We start from the raw sequence: 18,015 nt of genomic DNA on the forward strand, positions 1-18,015 counted from the left end.
CTGCAAGAGATCCTAACAAACAGAATTGGCATAATTCCACTGTGCTGGGAAAGTAAGGAAGCAAACACTATGCATAGGCCTCCATACACCTTACAAGCTGGAGCACACTTCTGAAGGGGGATTTGAGAAAGGGTGGCAGAGCATATGAGTGGCATACCAAGGCGTGGAGGCTAGAAGGGCTATGCAGGTGCTCCATGAACTGTTCCCATGGTTATAGAGACAGGGACACCATATCTATAACATGCACAAGGGCCAAGATTTTACCCACTAAATCTATCTAACCTCTGACTAAGGAAGTGTGGATTTAACTCCTTCTGGAGAAAGTCAACATGAGGAGTAGGACATCTTTCTGGAGCAAGATGAATGATGCTCCCATATCAAAGTATATAAGGCCAGATCCGGAGCATCCAGTTTACGCTGAGTTTTGTCATCTGACAATCTGGCCCACCGTCTTTATAATACAGTGTCTCTCAACCTTTCCAGACGACTGTACTCCTTTCAGGAGTCTGATTTGTCTTGCATACCCCCAAGTTACACCTCACTTAAAAACTACGTACTTGCTTACCCAGACAGACATAAAAATACGAAAGTGTCAAAGTTCACCGTTATTGAAAAATTGCTGATTTTCTCACTTCTACCATACAATTATAAATTAAATCTATTAGAATATAAATATTGTAATTGCATTTCAGTGTTTAGTATATAGAGCAGTGTAAACAAGTCGTATGAAATTTTAGTCTGTACTGACTTTGCTAGTGTTTCTTATATCACCTGTTGTAAAACTAGGCAAATATCTAGATGAACACCCCTGGTTGAGAACCACTATTATAATACACAGCTCATTGAAATGGGAAGCGCACTCAAATTCATCCTTGAGCAGTGCAATGCTCCACATTGCAGAATAGGACTGATTCTCTCCCATTTTATCCCATTCTTGTCCATGTAGGGTTTATCTACAGAGATTTACTGCTCAGCAAGCCGAGATATAAAGCTACAATGCATCAGGTTGCCACACAGTAACTGGCTGTATGGACACTGATACTGTATACCAGAGGTGGGCAAACTACGGCCCGCAGAAACATCCTGCCTGGCCCTTGAGCTCCGGGGCCAGGGAGGCTAGCTCCCGGCCTCAACCCTGCTGTCCCCACCTCCCCCGCAGCCATGCTGCCGCGCGGGCAGCACTCTGGGCAGCGGAGCAGCATGCTCCTGCCGAGCAGAGTGGCAGCATGTCTAGCTCCGGCTGGGCGGCGCAGCTGTCAGACATGCTGCTCTGAGTGGCATGGTAAGGGGGTGAGGAGGGTTGGATAAGGGGCAGGGGATCCTGAGGGGCAGTCAGGTGACAGGGAGCGGTTGAAGGGGGCAGAGGTTCAGGGGAGAGGCAGGTAGGGAATGGAGAACAAGGGTGGTTGGGATAAGGGGGGACACCTGTCAGAGGGCAGGGGTGTGGATAAGGGTTGGGGCAATCAGGGGACAGAGAGCCGGGGGGGGGGGGGTTTGGACAGGGGGTTGGGTCCCGGGGGGGGGCAGTTAGGGGCAGAGGGACTCAGGAGGGGGCAGTGAGGGAAGAAGGAGCAGGGGGAGTGGATGGGTCGGTGGTTCTGAGGGGGGCAGTCAGGGAGCGGGAAATGGGAGGGGGCGGATAGAGGATGGGGGCCAGGCTGTTTGGGGAGGCACAGCCTTCTCTACCCAGCCCTCCATACAGATTTGCAACCCCAATGTGGCCCTTGGGCCAAAAAGTTGGCCCACCTCTGCTGTATACTATGGAACTTTTTCAAACAGCAGTAGGTCAAAGCACAGTACAGAAGTTTTAGTGTGCAAGTAGCATGGTCCACATGGCCAGCTAGCATGCAGCAAGCTAGTGCACTGGACAGTGACACCCCAACTGGCTAGATTTATGTGGATTTATCTATCTCCTGCTTTTAACACCTTCAGTCATCATTTCCAAGACATTCAACTGAAAAGCAGCAGCAAAGAGCTGAGTTTGTACAAGTATAAGGGCTTGGGGGAAAAAAAGCAAGAACTACATAGATCATGATGAACTAGACCAGAACAGATTTCCTCCCAGGGCCTTTTGCCTGCAATTTGAAGCATTTGTGTGGTTAATTTTTAGGATAAGTTAATCAAAATGTGAACAACACTTACAAATGTGTGGGTCTCAAGCAGACATATGTAGTGGCTATGGACATACCTTTAACTACATACAGCACATTAGCATAATTTTACAAGATTTTTAGGTAGCTACATACCTTGAGGCTTCTTTAATAACGTTCTGTAAAAACATCAGTCGTGTTTGTAAACTGCCTTGTACATGCTTCAGTAAAAAGAAGATTCTTTCATATTCTTAAAAAATAAAGTTAAAAAGTTCATTAGCTGAAACTTACACAGATATATCTGTTGCAACACCCTGCTTGATGAGCATAATTGCAAGCTTCATTCAGCTTTTGTACAGCTTAAGTAATAGTACTGTATTTGTATTAAGTAGGCAAGTAAACATATAGGTTACCTACCTGTAACTGAAGGTTCTTCAAAATGTGTAGTCCCTATCTGCATTCCACATGTAGGATACACGTGCCTGAGTCTGGAATTTTTTTGCGAACAGCGTCCATTGGCCTGCACATGTGCCATAGCTCTCCTCCTGCTCTGAACAGAGAGCATAAAAAGTGGTGCAGGCAGACACCTCTCCAGTTTCCATTCTTACCACAGTTCAAACAATCCGCTGCAGAGGGGACGGAGGATAGGAAGTGAATACAGACGGGGACCACACATCTCAAAGAACTCCCGTTACAGGTAAGTAACCTCCATTTCTTCTTTGAGTGATAGTCCCTACGTGTTCTCCACACAAGGCTGATTAACAAGCAGTAGTCAGATGGGGGTTGGGGAGAGGATGAAGCAATGATAGCTGACTGCAGTACTACTGTCCTCACAGCTATAACTGCAGTTGACAACTGGACCAGAGCATATCTCATTAAGGTATGCAAAGAGCTCCACAGAGCTGCCCTAGATATCTCTACATGGGATACGTCTCTCAGTGACGCAGACAAAGTAGCTTGCCCTCTAGTGGACACAGGTGCCTGAACTAGAGGTGCTGCTGCACCTCTGACTTGAAGTGGTTTCCATCGTATACAGGGTTCACAGTTTGGTTCAATGGCTCTCAGTACTCCCACTATATGAACTGTTCTAGCACCCTTGCTAGCGGAATGAGCACTCTCATCCCCTCCAAAGGGGGATATGAGCCAGTTGGTAACAAAGGGTAATATGAACAACCCAAGATCCATTTTGAAAGTCTCTGCACCAATATAGCTTGATCCCTTTGCTATGGAAAGGAATAGTTTAGGTGTTTTTCCAACATCCTTTTTTCTTTGAAGATAAAAGCCCAAAGCCCTTCAGACATCTAGACAATGTAACTGTCTCTCTTCATCTGAGGCATGCAATTCTGGAAAAAATACTGGTAAGTGGATTTCTGGCTCATGTGAAACTTGGAAACTACTTTAGGAACAAATCTAGCGTGGAGTTATAATGAGACCTTTTCTTTAAACAAGGAAGTATGTGGTGCGTCTGCCACAGTGCTCCCAGTTACAGACTCTTCTGGCTGACATTATGGCTATAGAAAAGCCACCTTCAATGGACAGATGGGCCATTGCACATGTGGCTAGAAGCTTAAATGGGGGAGAGGGGGAGGAGTTAGTGAGCAACGGTAAAACAAAATTAAGGTCCACTGAGGAACGAACTTCATCAATCGTGGAAAGGATCTGAGAATCCCCTTCAGAAATCTAGCTGTGACAGCGTAAGTGAATCTTCCATAGAACTTGTGGTATCAATGGATGGAACAGATGGATGAGGATGACCCCAGTGACCCTACCATGACACCAATAGGGCATCTCCCATCAAACTTTTACCCAGGGCTGCTGTGGAGCAGTACCAAGGAAGTTTCCTGTTCTCCTGTGAGGCAAAAAGATCCCAGGCCAGTGTTCCCCACTGGGCAAAGTTACCATCAAGAACCAAGCTGTGAATCTCCCATTTGTGATTTGTGGAAATATGTCTATTCAGGCAGTCTACTATGGTAAATATGCTACTGACAGGGTTATGCTATAATTGATGGACCAATTACAGAGGGTGACTGCCTCTCTCTGCACAGAGACAAATCTTGCTTCCTCCCTGCTTGTTTATATAAAATACTGTTGTCACATTGTCCGACATTGTTTGCACATCTGGACTGGATGAGTGGGAGGAAGGTATCACAGACTTGATGGACCACCTGGAGTTCTAGTAAATTGATATGCATTCTGGACTTTTGTAGGGTCCATGCCGTGCGCCATATGATGGCCCACGTGAGCACCCCAACTCAAGAGGGTAGCGTCCGTAATGATGATTGCCTTGGGAGTCAGATTGAGGAAAGGAATCTCCACACAAATGTTCTCTGGTGCTGTTCACCAGATGAGTGTGTCTAAAACTTTAGGAAGAATTGTCACATTACCATTCTCTGCTGAGTACACGGAGAGAAGCCAAGCCTGTAGGCAGTGAAGCAGAAGCCTGGAGAACAGTGTCAAGTGTGCACATGAGATCACGTGGCAGAGTAGGGAAAGGCAAGTTCTGACGAATGTCCTGGGTCTGATAGCAAACCTAAGAACGGCCATACTAAGTCAGATCAATGGTCCATCCAGCCCACTATCCTGTCTTCCGACAGTGGCCAATGCCGGCTGCTTCAGAGGGAATGAACAGAACAGAGCGATTATCAAGTGATCCATGCTGTCATCCAGTCCCAACATCTAGCAGTAAGAAGCTCATGGACACCCAGAACATAGGATTGCATTCCTACCTATCTTGGCTAATAGCCATTAATGAATCTATCCTCCAAGAACTCATCTAATTCTTCTTTGAACCCTGTTATAGTTTTGGCCTTCACAACATCCCTGGACAACAATACCACTAGTTGTCTAAGTGCTGTGTGAAGAAGTACTTCCTTTTGTTTGCCTGAAACTTGCTGCCTATTAATTTCATTGGGAGACATTTATTTCTCTTGTTATGTGAAGGGATAAATAACACTTCTGTATTCACTTTCTCCACATAATTCATGATTTTATAGACCTCTATCATATCCCTCCCCCATCTACAGTCCTCTCTTTTCCCGTCTGGATAGTCCCAATTTTTTTAATCTCTCCTCATACGGAAGCTGTTCCATAGCTTTAATCATTTTTGTTGCCCTTCTCTGTACCTTTTCAATTTCTAATACATCTTTTCTGAGATGGGGCAACAGTATTCAACAGTATTCAAGGTGTGGCGCACATGGATTTATATAGTAGTAGTATGCTGTTTATCATCTTATTATCTATCCCTTTCCTAAAAGTTCCTAATATGGTTAGCTTTTCTGACTGCTGCTGCACATTAAGCAGATATTTTCAGAACTACCCGCAATGACTCCAAGATCTCTTTCTTGAGTCATAAAAGCCAATTTAGATACCATCATTTTGTATATATAGTTGGAATTATTTTTTTCAATGTGCATTACTTTGCATTTATCAACACTGAATTTCATTTGCCATTATCCAGTCACCCAGGTTTGTGAGATCCCTTAACTTGTCACAGTCTGCCTTGCACTCAACTATTTTGAGTAATTTTGTATAGTTTGCAAATTTTGCCACCTCATTATTTACCCCTTTTTCCAGATCATTTATGGATATGCTCAACAGCACTGGTCCCAGTACAGATCCTTGAGCAACAGTGCTCTCCATTCTGAAAACTAACCATTTATTCCTATGCTTTGTTTCCTGTCTTTGAACTAATTACTGATCCATGAGAGGACTTTCCCTCTCATCTTAGGACTGATAACTTCAAGAGCCTTTAAAAGGCTTTCTAAAAGTCCAAGTCAGCTATATTCACTGGATCACGCTAATCCACGTGTTTGTTGACCCCCTCAAAGAATTCAAATAGATTGATGAGGAATGATTTCCCTTTACAAGATCTGTGTTGACTTTTCCCCAACAAATGGTGCTCTTCTATGTGTCTGATAATACTGTTCTTTACTATAGTTTCAACTAATTTTCCTGGTACTGGAAGTTAGGCTTACTGGCCTGTAATTGCCGGGATGCCTCTGTAGCCTTTGTTAAAAACTGGCATCACATTAGCTATCCTCCAGTCATTTGATACAGAAGCTGATTTAAGTGATAGGTTACATACCCCATTAACATTAGAACTCTTGGGTGAATACCATCTGGTCTTGGTGACTTATTACTGTTTTTATTTATCAATTTGTTCCAAAACCACCTCTACTGATACCTCAGTCTGGGATAGTTCCTAAGATTTATCATCTAAAAAGAATGGCTCAGGTGTGGACACTTCTCTCACATTCTCTGCAGTGAAGACCAATACAAAGTATGCATTTAGGTTCTTTTCAATGGTCTTGTCTTCCTGGAGTGCTCCTTTAGCATCTCTAATGATTGACCTTATATATGAAAGTGCTCATGGCATGAAACCTCTTGAGGTAGATATGCTCTTGCTGTGATCAAGTCCAATCTCTCCACAATAAAACTGATGAACCTTCTGGGGGATCCATAGATTTTTTTGAGATTGATGCAGACACCCAGGGAAGGAAGAAGACTGAACAGAATCACTAGACTTCCTCATAGGAACTGTCCATCAGAAGCCAGTCGTCAACAAAAAGGATGACTGTAAATCTCTCTCTTCTCATCCACATTACTACTACTGAAAAAAACATTTGTAAAGATGTTAGATGCTGCAGCTAGACCAAAGGGGAGGACTCTGAATTAGTAATGTTCTTGACCAAAGAGGAATCTCCTGTGGGTGGGTGGATGTCTATGTGCAAATGTGTGTCTCAGGTTGACAGCCATGAAAAGACGGTTACTCACCTTTGTAACTGTTGTTCTTCGAGATGTGTTGCTCATATCCATTCCAGTTAGGTGTGCACGCGACACGTGCACATTCGTTGGAAGATTTTTACCCTAGCAACACTCGATGGGTCGGCAGGGTGCCCCTTGGAGTGGCACCGCTATGGTGTCCGATATATACCCCTGCCGGCCCATCCGTCCCTCAGTTCCTTCTTGCCGGCTACTCCGACAGTGGGGAAGGAGGGCGGGTTTGGAATGGATATGAGCAACACATCTTGAAGAACAACAGTTACAAAGGTGAGTAACCGTCTTTTCTTCTTCGAGTGCTTGCTCATATCCATTCCAGTTAGGTGATTCCCAAGCCTTACCTAGGCGGAGGGGTTGGAGCGAGACGCTGCGGAATGTAAGACTGCTGAGCCAAAGGCGGCATCATCTCTGGACTGCTGGACCAATGCGTAGTGCAATGCAAAGGTGTGGATGGAAGACCAGGTAGCCGCGCGGCATATTTCCTGGATGGGAACATGGGCCAAGAACGTGGCAGATAAGGCTTGAGCCTGAGCAGAATGGGCAGTGAGATGGCCGGTCGGAACGTGAGCCAAGTGATAGCATGCCCGAATACAGGATGTCACCCAAGATGAAATTCGTTGGGAAGAGATTGGCATGCCCTTCATGTGCTCTGCCACCACTACAAATAGCTGAGGTGAATGTTGGAAGGGTTTGGTTCTCTCGATATAAAAGGTGAGAGCCCTGCGGACATCCAGAGTATGCAGCTGTTGTTCCCGACGCGATGAATGCGGCTTCAGAAAAAAGACTGGTAGAAAGATGTCCTGATTAACGTGGAAGGCAGAGACCACCTTAGGGAGGAATACCGGATGCGGTCGCAGCTATACCTTGTCCTTGTGGAATACCGTATACGGGGGATCCACAGTCAATGCTCCAAGTTCCGAGACTCGCCTAGCCGAGGTGATAGCGACGAGGAAGGCTGTCTTCCAGGACAGGTACAGCAGCGAGCATGTGGCCAGAGGCTCAAAGGGGGGACCCATGAGCCTAGCTAATACGAGCTTTAGATCCCAGGTAGGCGTTGGACGTTTGACCTGAGGGTAGAGTCACTCCAAGCCTTTGAAGAATCTGGAAACTATGGGGTGAGAAAAAATGGAACTGCCAGTTTCCCCAGGATGGAAGGTGGAAATAGCTGCAAGATGCACCCTGACAGAAGAGATCGCCAGGCCCTGCTCTTTGAGGGACCATAAATAGTCCAAGATAATGGGGACCGATACACCCTGTGGGATAAGGTCATGCTGGGCACACCAGTGAGAGAAGAGCTTCCATTTAGCGAGCTGTCTTTTGCGTGGAAAGCTTTCTACTTCCCAGCAGCACCTGTTGCACTGAGGTGGAACAACGCTACTCCGATTGGCTCAGCCAGACAGCAGCCATGCTGTCAGATGAAGGGACTGCAGGTCCGGGTGGTGAAGCCTGCGGAAGTCCTGCGTTATGAGGTCCGGGCAGAGTGGCAGGGGAATCGGGTCTGTCAGAGAAAGGTCGTGCAGCAGTGTGTACCAGTGCTGTCTCGGCCATGCCGGAGCGATCAGTATTAGGCGGGCTCTGTCCCTGCGGAGCTTGAGTAGAACTCGGTGGATGAGAGGAAGTGGTGGAAAGGCATAAAATAGGTGACCTTTCCACGGAATTAGGAATGCGTCCGAGAGGGAGCCCGGGGAGCGACCTTGCAAGGAGCAGAACACCTGGCATTTCCTGTTTACTCTGGAGGCAAAAAGGTCTATGTGGGGAAAGCCCCACCTCCGGAAAACAGAACGGAGAATGTCCGGACGGATGGACCACTCGTGCGACAGGAAGGATCTGCTCAGTTGATCTGCGAGTGTTCCGGACTCCTGGGAGAAAAGAGGCTACCAGGTCTATTGAGTGGGCTACGCAGAAGTCCCACAGTTGAATCGCCTCCCGACAAAGGAGGCAGGGCCGTATCCCTCCCTGTTTGTTTATGTAATACATGGCGTCTCTGACTGGACAATAGGCTGATGCGAGCCAAGTTTGGAGAGGACGCATTCGCAGTCTGGCGTGCTTTGTGACGAATGTGCATGCAGCCATGTGACCAAGGAGGCCAAGGTAAGTGCGGGAAGAGGTTGTTGGGAAGCTCTGAAGTCTTTGTACAAGGGAGACTATAGCCTTAAAACGATGTGGAGGCAAACTTGCCTGTTGCAAGGCTGGAGTCCAGCATGGCCCCGATAAACTCTATACTCTGCGTAGGCACCAGAGTGGACTTTTCAAAATTGATTATCAGGCCTAGACACATAAATAGGTCCTTGATGATGGTCACATGACGGATGACTTGTGCCTCGGAGGCCCCTCGGATAAGCCAGTCGTCGAGGTAAGGAAAGACATGTATTTGACAACAACGTAGGGAAGCTGCGACGACTGCCATACACTTCGTGAAGACCCGAAGGGCCGAGGAGAGGCCAAAGGGAAGGACGGTAAACTGATAATGTTGATGATTCACCACAAAGCGTAGATACCGTCTGTGCGGGGGGTAAATTGCAATGTGGAAATATGCATCCTTCATGTCGAGAGTGGCGTACCAATCGCCGGGATCCAGGGAAGGAATGATGGTTCCCAGGAATACCATGCGGAACTTGAACTTTTTTTATGAATTTGTTCAGTCCTCGCAGGTCTAGGATAGGCCGGAGGCCCCTTTTCGCCTTGGGGATTAGGAAATATCAGGAATAAAACCCCTTGCCCCTTAATTCTTCTAGTACCTCCTCTATAGCTCTGATTGTAAGGAGCCTCCGAACCTCCTGCAGGAGGAGTTCCTCGTGAAGGGGTCCCTGAAGAGGGACGAGGAGGGGGGTTGGGAGGGAGGGGGTGAATAAACTGAAGATGGTATCCAAGCTCCACTGTGCATAGGACCCAATGATCTGAAGTTACTTGGGACCACGCAGGGAGGAATGGGGAAAGGCGGTTGTAGAACTGAAAGGGATCCTGGGAGGCAATTGGTACGCTGCTCTCGGGCGCACCCTCAAAAGTTTGATTTGGGTCCCGCTGTTGGTTTGGTGGGACCAGAATTGTTACCCCCTTGAGGTCCAGACTGATGTCTGCGGTTGGTACGACCTTGTCTTCTGGCAAAGTCTTGCCTTGGCCTAGGCAGGGGGTAAGGGCGCTGAGGCTGAGAGCGGAATGACTGTCTTTGAGTCTGTGGCATATGCATTCCCAGTGAACGCATAATTACGTGGTTGTCCTTTAGACTCTGCAGCCTGGGGTCCGTCTTTTGTGAGAACAAGCCCTGTCCATCAAATGGCAAGTCTTGTATGGTATGTTGAAGTTCAGGTGGCAGGCCTGACACTTGCAGCCATGATATACGTCGCATGGTTATTCCAGAGGCGACCGTTCTAGCTACCGAATCGGCAGCATCCAGCGAGGCCTGCAGGAGGGAAAGAGAGTAGCGCGGACCTCCCTCCAGGAGTGTTGTAAATTCCTGGTGGGAGTCCTGCGGGTCCAGCTCGGCAAACTTCCCTACCGCCTCCCAGGTGCTGTACTTGTACCTACTCAGGAGAGCTTGCTGGTTTGCTAGCCTGAGCTGGAGGCCTTCCGCGGAATAGATTTTTCGCCCCAACAAATCCATTCACCTGGCCTCCCTTGATTTAGGTGCAGGGGCTTGTTGGCCATGGCGCTCCCGTTCATTGACGGACTGTACAACCAATGAACAGGGAGGGGGGTGCAAACAGAGGTGCTCATATCCTTTGGAAAGCACCATGTACTTCCGTTTGACCCCTCTGGCTGTGGGCGGGATGGATGCCGGGGATTGCCAGATGGTGTCTGCTCTAGCCTGGATCGAACGGATGAAGGGGAGAGCCACTCTAGTTGGTGTCTCCACTGACAACATACTCATCACCGGGTCCTCAACCTCTGGAACTTCCTTTACCGGTAAGTTGATATTCTGGGCAACACGCCGCAGAAGGTCCTGGTGTGACCTGAGCTCAATCAGAGGTGGCCCGATGATGACGTCCCCGCTACTGCCTCATCCAGAGAAGAGGAGGATGACAGCCCAGGGATGAGTAGGTTCTGTACTGACTCCTGATCCTGAGGGACCTCCAGAGCTGTAAGATCGTGTGGTTCCGGTGCGTGGGTACGGGTTTCCTCTGTACCAGCCGGGGGAGGTCTGCTCACAGTGGCCTCTGGCAAGCGGTGTTCTGAGTGACCGGAGCGTGATGGGCCAGTCGGATCCCCTTGGGCTTGGTGATAAGCCCAAGGGGTCCAAAAGGACCACTGATGAGGTCCATGGTCCAGGCCATGGGTACGCGTATCCGAATCCCCAAAGGATGCACTGTCCGCATGGGATGAGACAGATGGATGACGAGAGGGGCACGGAGGAGAAGAGGCCAATTGGACCGGGTCTCTGCGTCCATTCGATCCTTCTCTACGCAGTACCGGAGAACGGTAACGGGAGTCATACTGGTGCCGAGAGTGGGACCGGGACGTGCGACCAGCACAGTGCCGGGAGGTTGACCGGTGCCTTGAATCGCCGTGCCGAGATTGGCTGCGAGAGGCACGGCGGTGCCGGGACCTGGACCAGTGCCGAGAGTACCGGGACGGCGACCGGAATCTCGAGCGGTGCCGCAAGTATGACCAGTACCGAGATGGAGAGCGGTACCAGGACTGCGAGCGGCGTTGGGATCGGGATCGATGACGGGACTGAGAGTGCCTGCGGGACCTGGATCGTGACCGGCGACGTTTGATGGTACCAGGTGAAGATGGCCTCATCATGACGGGCTTGCCCAATGATTGAACAACCCACACCGACGGTGCCGGGGGTTGAGGCAGCTTGGGCTCCGTCAAGGCAATCAGCTCCCATGCTGTGGAGAAGGTCTCCGGCATGGAGGGCATGACAAGCTCGACCACGGCATGTGCCGGGGAGCTAATAGGCACTGGATTCGATGGCTCTTGTGAAACCGGAATCAACGGTGCAGAAGTCTTCGGTGCCGTGGCAGTTGGCGGTGCCGGGCGGTCCGACTTAGTTGTACACTCTGACAGTGGTATAGATACAGAGGCCGCAGGCAGGAGTCTTATGCCTCTTGCTCCTTGGGGAGAGAGCGCGGTACCGGGCAGGAGCTTGGGCTGGTGAAGGCTGGTGTCGAGGAGCCTTCACTGTAGTCGTTCACTCCGGTGTGGAGGAGGCAGTTGCCCCCGGTGCCGCAGTCGGTGCCGAAGATGGAGGAATTAGAGCAGCCTCCATCAAAAGTTGCTTCAGGCGAATGCTCCTTTTTTGTCCGGGGCTTGAAAGCCTTGCAAATTCGGCACTTGCCCGCGAGGTGGGATTCGCCCAAGCACTTTAAACAGGAGTCATGAGAGTCTCCTGTGGGCATCGACCTATGAAAGGCTGCGCATGGTTTGAAGCCCGGCGAACCGGGCATGGGCCCCGGTACTGGGTGAGGAAAAAGGAGCTAACCACCGATCCTTTTTAACTACATGCAGTAACTATTACAAGAACTACTAAAACAGAACTAACTAGAACTATAGAAAATCAAATGATATACACAATAAATATATAAATGAGCGAATAGCTAGGGAGGTGGAGATCAGCTAAGCCGTGCTCCACTGTTCCAATGACTGACATGCGCGGTAAGAAGGAACTGAGGGACGGATGGGCCAGCAGGGGTATATATCAGACGCCATAGCGACGCCATTCCAGGGGGCGCCCTGCCGGCCCACCGAGTGTTGCTAGGGTAAAAATCTTCCGACGAACGTGCACGCAGCGTGCGCACACCTAACTGGAATGGATATGAGCAAGCACTCGAAGAAGATCCATGTGTCCTCCTCTAACAAGGAAAATATTGATGCCAAGGATATCATGTGGAATTTTAGTTTTTGAATGAACCTGCTCAGTTGTCTCAAATTAAGACCTGACCTCCATCCCCCAACCTTGCTGGGGAATAAAGTAGTAAGGGGAATAGAATCCCTTCCTTTGAGGTGGAGGTGGAACCCTATCTATCCCTAAGGACAAGGAATTTTGCCTCTTGTCATAGAATCTCCTTGTGAGAGTAGTCCTTGAAAAGTGTCTGTGGGTAGGAGATATCAGAAGCTGAATCAGATAACCACCCTGAATAATCTTTAATACCCATTTGTCTGTAGTTAGGGCCCTCCAGTTTTTTGGCAAATTGGGTAAGGTGGCCTCTGAATATCAGAGGAGGGGAATGAAGCAGCATCAAGAAAGGCACATGGGTCCTGTGAAAAGAAACTCTTCACTAGGGGATTAGAGTATAACATGGTGGTGGATGCTAACGAGGCTAGCCTCCTGGGTATATAAACTTTCAGTCTCTTGTGTTGGCGGTAAAACAGCTGAGGAGGCGGCCTTGCCCTATACCCATGTCTATAGTGTTTTCTCTTAGGGGCAGGAGTATAAATGTTCAGCAAGTGAAGCGTTATCCTTGAGTCCTTGAGGGAGTGGATAGACTCATTCGCCTCCTCACGGAATAAGTGGATAGTATTGAAGGGGAGATCTTGGATGCTACTCTGCACCTCTCTAGGGAAACTAGAGGATTGTAATCACAAGTCTCTCCTCTTAACATATCTGTAAGCCATTCCCCTAGATGTAATATTTACTGCACCCACCACAGCTTGGAGGAAAACTCTGGCCACCAATCTGCCCCCATTCACTGTGGCATAGAATAAGGGCCCCCTCAGGGAGCTTGTCCTTAAAGTCCAAAAAATTATAATTAGTAAATCATATTTGGACAAGACTGCCTGATCATCTGAGATCCTGAACCGGAGGGAGGTGGAAGAGAAGACCTTTCTCCCTAGAAGGTTGAGTTACTTGTGTCCTTTTTCAGAGGGAGTGGCCTTTGGATGCTGTTGCTTGGGCTGCTCTGTAGCTGCCTAAACTACTGAAGAGTTTAGCAGTGGATGAGAGAACAAAAACTCCTCCAGGGATGGAACAAAGTAGTGTTTCTCAGCATGGTTAAAAGTGGGGGCACAAGAAGCAGGAGTGAGCCAACTATCTCTGCTTGGTCCATGATGGCCTCGTTTATGACGAGGGCCACTCAACTGGGACAGGAAGGCTGCAGAATGTTTAGAAAAATCTGCTGAGGATCCAGGACTTCCTGAAGCTGATTTTATAGCTCTGCAACCACCCTGGACATGAGCTCTTGATATTATTTCAGGTCATCTGGCAGAGACAGAGAAAATGCAGTAAACGCCTCATCCAGTGAAGACAACAAGATTGCTTCCAGAACCGTATGATTCTCCTCTGTCTCCCCTTCCAAATATTCCAACAGGGCCAGTTGTGGGTGTCTAGGTGATGACAAACAGGACTCCTGCATCAATTCTGGGTGTCTAGGGTAGGGATCCCACACTCTTCACAGTAGGATGGATCAACTGGCAGAGGAGGACCCTATGGCATAGGTTATCACCTGTTTCTTGGCCAATTGTATCTGGTCTGAGGTTGGAATCCTGATTCTGTGTCTCCTGTCTAGTGTCACCTCCACTCAATGCTGCACAGACTCCTGTGGAGACTCAAATTAATCCAAAGAAAAAGCCTGATTCCTTATCTTGTGCAGAACAGTACCAATGGCTATGCCTCAAGGCTTCCAGGTGGGATGGAAGAACAACTCTGCCTCATTGGGACAGGCTCTTCCTCTAGTGTATCACCATTCCAGAATAGAGATGGTACCAATAGGAGGGATGAATGACATACAGAAGAGCAAAAATGTCCTCTGGGAGACAGAGGAGAATCCATTGGCAGAGCTGTCAGAACTGGAGCTTCCCTGGTCACTGCGACAGTCGACTCCCTCTCGGGCCACACTGCTACTGGTATTGCATCAGCTATAGAAATGGAAGGGAGCACTAGAAGCTGTTCCTCCCGAGCCTTCATCATCAGACCTGATATTTGAACCATGAGATCCACATATTTATACCCTTCCTTCTCCTGTCGAGAAGATTTACTCAGGCCTAAATTCTTAGCACTCACCTGCACCAGCTCTCCTGACTGGATTGGGGAGGGATCCTATCTCTTCAGGGAAGTTTTCGACGAAGATGGCATGTCCTTATATCTATGAGAGTGCCCTCTGCTGTCACGTGAAGTCGTCTCCTTTGGCTTAATGGTCTTAGCCTCCGTTCCTGAGCTTGTGCTTGAAGAGGTGCTGCCTACTTGGTGAGATGAGGTACGGGGAGGTCCCTGGCCTGCATCTGACTGGGTCTTCTCACTCCCTTCATGAGATATTTTCTGAATTTCAATTCCTGACTCTCATGAGTTGGGGGGGAATGGGGAGCAGCCAATGCTGCACTTGGCAGAAATATGAGCCTCACTGAGGCAGCAGAGGCAACATTGTTGTTAGTTGCTCACCGAACAGGAATGAGGGCAGGAAACAGTTTTTGAACCCTGGAATCAAGGACATTCTCGGGGCGAAAAAGTCACCAGGTGGGGAAGAAAATGGGGAAAAAAACACCATCTAACTATACTATGTAGACTACTATAACTAATTATACACAATACCTTACAGCAATAACACAGTAAAAAAAGGAGCTGAGGACACCGAAAATTCTGACTCGGACCTTGCGGCAGTAAGAAAGAACTGGAAAGATGTTGGCCCAGACCACCCTTTATGCCCTCGCTTCAGTGCACGAGGAGAGCTATGGTGCACATATAGGCCAATGGACACTGCTTGTAAAAAAAATTCCAGACTCAAGCTCATGGTGCACATGCTTATCCCACATGTGGAATATGCATAGGGACCATCACTCGAAGAAAAATTAAGTTATTTGTCAGCTTTAATGTAAAAACCAAGCGTACTAAATCTAGGCTACTGTCAAAGTAGGTAAGTACAAAATCTGAAGAATATAAACACAGATGAATTTAATCTTATTCCACCCACCCACTCAGGAAAGTATGAAAGAAAACAGATTTTCAAACGTTCTAAAGAGGCCTTATAAACTTTAAATTAAAAGGATTTCCTCTCTACTACATATCGGCTACATTCTCTTCTCTTATTTTTACTTCTGCTAGTAATCACAGATCTCTATTATAATTTCTTGCATGACTCGGTATCTTAAAAAATACAATGTAGTCATCTAAATATTTCAACCAATCTAGCTGTCTCTCCAATCATCTGGATACAAAGATAGTGGTTTGCTGTTTTTATACTTACTTCTTCCTGGCTTCCTAATCTCCTTCATAATTTGTGCTTTTAGTTCTATATTAACTTCTCTCGCACTTCTGGAATGTATCACTTTTCTTCCTTTGTTGGGCGAAGATGCTGGCAAGTTTTCTTGAGCACTTCCATCTTTATAACCAGACTCTTCATTTTTCATAAATTCATCAATGTTAAGGTTATTAGTTCCTAAATGTTCATGGCCTAGATCCTCTGAATGAGTTGTTGGTCCATCCAATGAATTGAATGGATAAGAGGATACTGAAAAGTCAGAATCCATAGCATTTGGAAAAACATCTGATGAAAGTGGGTCTGCAACATGATTCTCAATCACATCATCCGCTGCAATCTCGTTATTGGTTTCTGAAGCTGAAAAATAAAGACTATGAAGAAGGACAAACTGGCAAGCATGCATTAAAAACCATCAAAATCATACATGATTTGGTACTGGGTAATCTAGTCTTGTGCAGTCATGTTGCAGCAGGTAGGGTTAGAGGAAGGTAAGAGATACTTCTGCAACAATGAGGAGTCAGAAGATGATGTTGCTGGTGGCATAGAGCACCCTGAACGTCCACTGAGGGGTGGTGGTGCAGCAATACAGGGAAGCATTCTTTATAAGGAAAAGGGAAGAGTTACACAGATTAGCAACTAAGCAAGAAGTCAAATGAACAGAAGATAAGACATTTCTGTGAGCAATTACTTAACTGGTCCCATTAAGATTAATGGAAAAAATTCACTTCAGTGCAGAAGGGCTGGCTCAAGGCCCTATGTAACACACAGGCCCACATTAAAGGAATAAAGTTCACTCTTCACTGGAGTGAATCTCACCAGATAAGCTTGTGTGTTGCAATATTTTGGAGTGACTCAGATCAAAGAGATTGTACTCGTTGTTATATCAGAGATCAGTGAGACTTAAAGGGATATACCGGCCTTGCTCTTTTACTTTATTCACTGTATTAAAAGAGAAGAGGGGAAACAAACTCTTTGTACTGGGAAGGTTCCTAAATTTTGTTATAAGAAGGTATATCCCAATACTTTGATTATATATAGTGATTCAAGTGTAATTTGCCCTGATGTCAATTCCCACAGAAGAGTAACAATCCAGTAGATATTTAACTACATGCTTATTTGCAATATTGACCTACCTCCAAGAAGTGAGAAAATTACTGCAAACATCCAAATTAAAATGCAATTTGTTCTGTATTTTACCAATGAACTGGAAAAGCAAACTATCATCCATTGTTGAAATGTATTCTATTTTACCACATGAAAAACTTTCCATATATATATACACATATACACACACACACTTCTAACCCATATGACATGACCTGATATAACATGGGTTTGCATACAACGCGGTAAAGCTCTGAGCAGCGTGTTAAGGCTGCCGGGCCGGGCTATTGGATAAGAGGCACAGGGTCTCGGGGGCAGTCAGGGCCTTCCTCCCCCAGGGTCTAGGAGGCAGGAACTGTGGGGTGGGGGGGCAATTTTGGGAGCCCTGCAGTCCCAGAGTGGCCCGGGGGATTAGTGAGGGGCCAGAAGCAGCCCACTCCACTTCCTTCGTCCCAGCCCAAGCTGTGTGGCTGGGGGAGGGGACTTGAGGGAAGGGATCCTCTCCGCACTCACCAGCAACGGTGGAAGCAGAGCAGCCCAGCCCGAGCCCGCTGCACTCCACCAACTCCCAGCCATGGCGCTCTGTTTCCCGCCGCAGGGGATTGCAGGACTTTCCCCAACCCCACCCCCAGCAACACAGCAGGGGCCGCGTCTGGGGCAAGGAAAGCAGAGCAGGCTGGGGCTGCATCGCTCCACTTCCCGCCACTGGTGAGTGCAGACAGAAGCGGAGCAGCCCGGCCCCAGCCGACTCCACACCGCCAGCTCCCAGCCACAGCGCTCCACTTCCTGCCGCAGGTGAGTGTGGGACCTTTCCCCAACCCCCCGGGCTCAAAAGAGTGATTTATGGAGGAAAATATAAATCCTCAACATAAAGAGTACATGTAGACAATCAACAAATGACAAGTCTA

The 18,015-nt window shown here is 47.7% G+C and overlaps 1 protein-coding gene across 6 annotated transcripts in view; it reads right to left on the minus strand.

Annotated features, from left to right (window-relative positions):
* The window catches only part of INTS6 (integrator complex subunit 6), a 100,288-nt gene that overhangs the window by 17,051 nt on the left and 65,222 nt on the right, over positions 1 to 18,015 (minus strand). For 4 of the 6 annotated variants that reach the window (XM_050948138.1, XM_050948139.1, XM_050948128.1 and 1 more), the window contains 2 exons: positions 15,989 to 16,360; positions 2,247 to 2,340 (listed from right to left, as the gene is read on the minus strand). In XM_050948138.1, coding sequence (XP_050804095.1) covers positions 2,247 to 2,340; positions 15,989 to 16,360 — 466 coding nt within the window. Of the gene's footprint in view, positions 1 to 2,246; positions 2,341 to 2,507; positions 2,717 to 15,988; positions 16,361 to 18,015 lie in introns of those variants that run through there. The other 2 variants (XM_050948132.1, XM_050948137.1) reach the window with 2 other exon arrangements.

This window comes from Gopherus flavomarginatus, chromosome 1 (assembly GCF_025201925.1).
Source record: "Gopherus flavomarginatus isolate rGopFla2 chromosome 1, rGopFla2.mat.asm, whole genome shotgun sequence".
In the NCBI taxonomy this organism is placed as follows: Eukaryota; Metazoa; Chordata; order Testudines; family Testudinidae; genus Gopherus; species Gopherus flavomarginatus.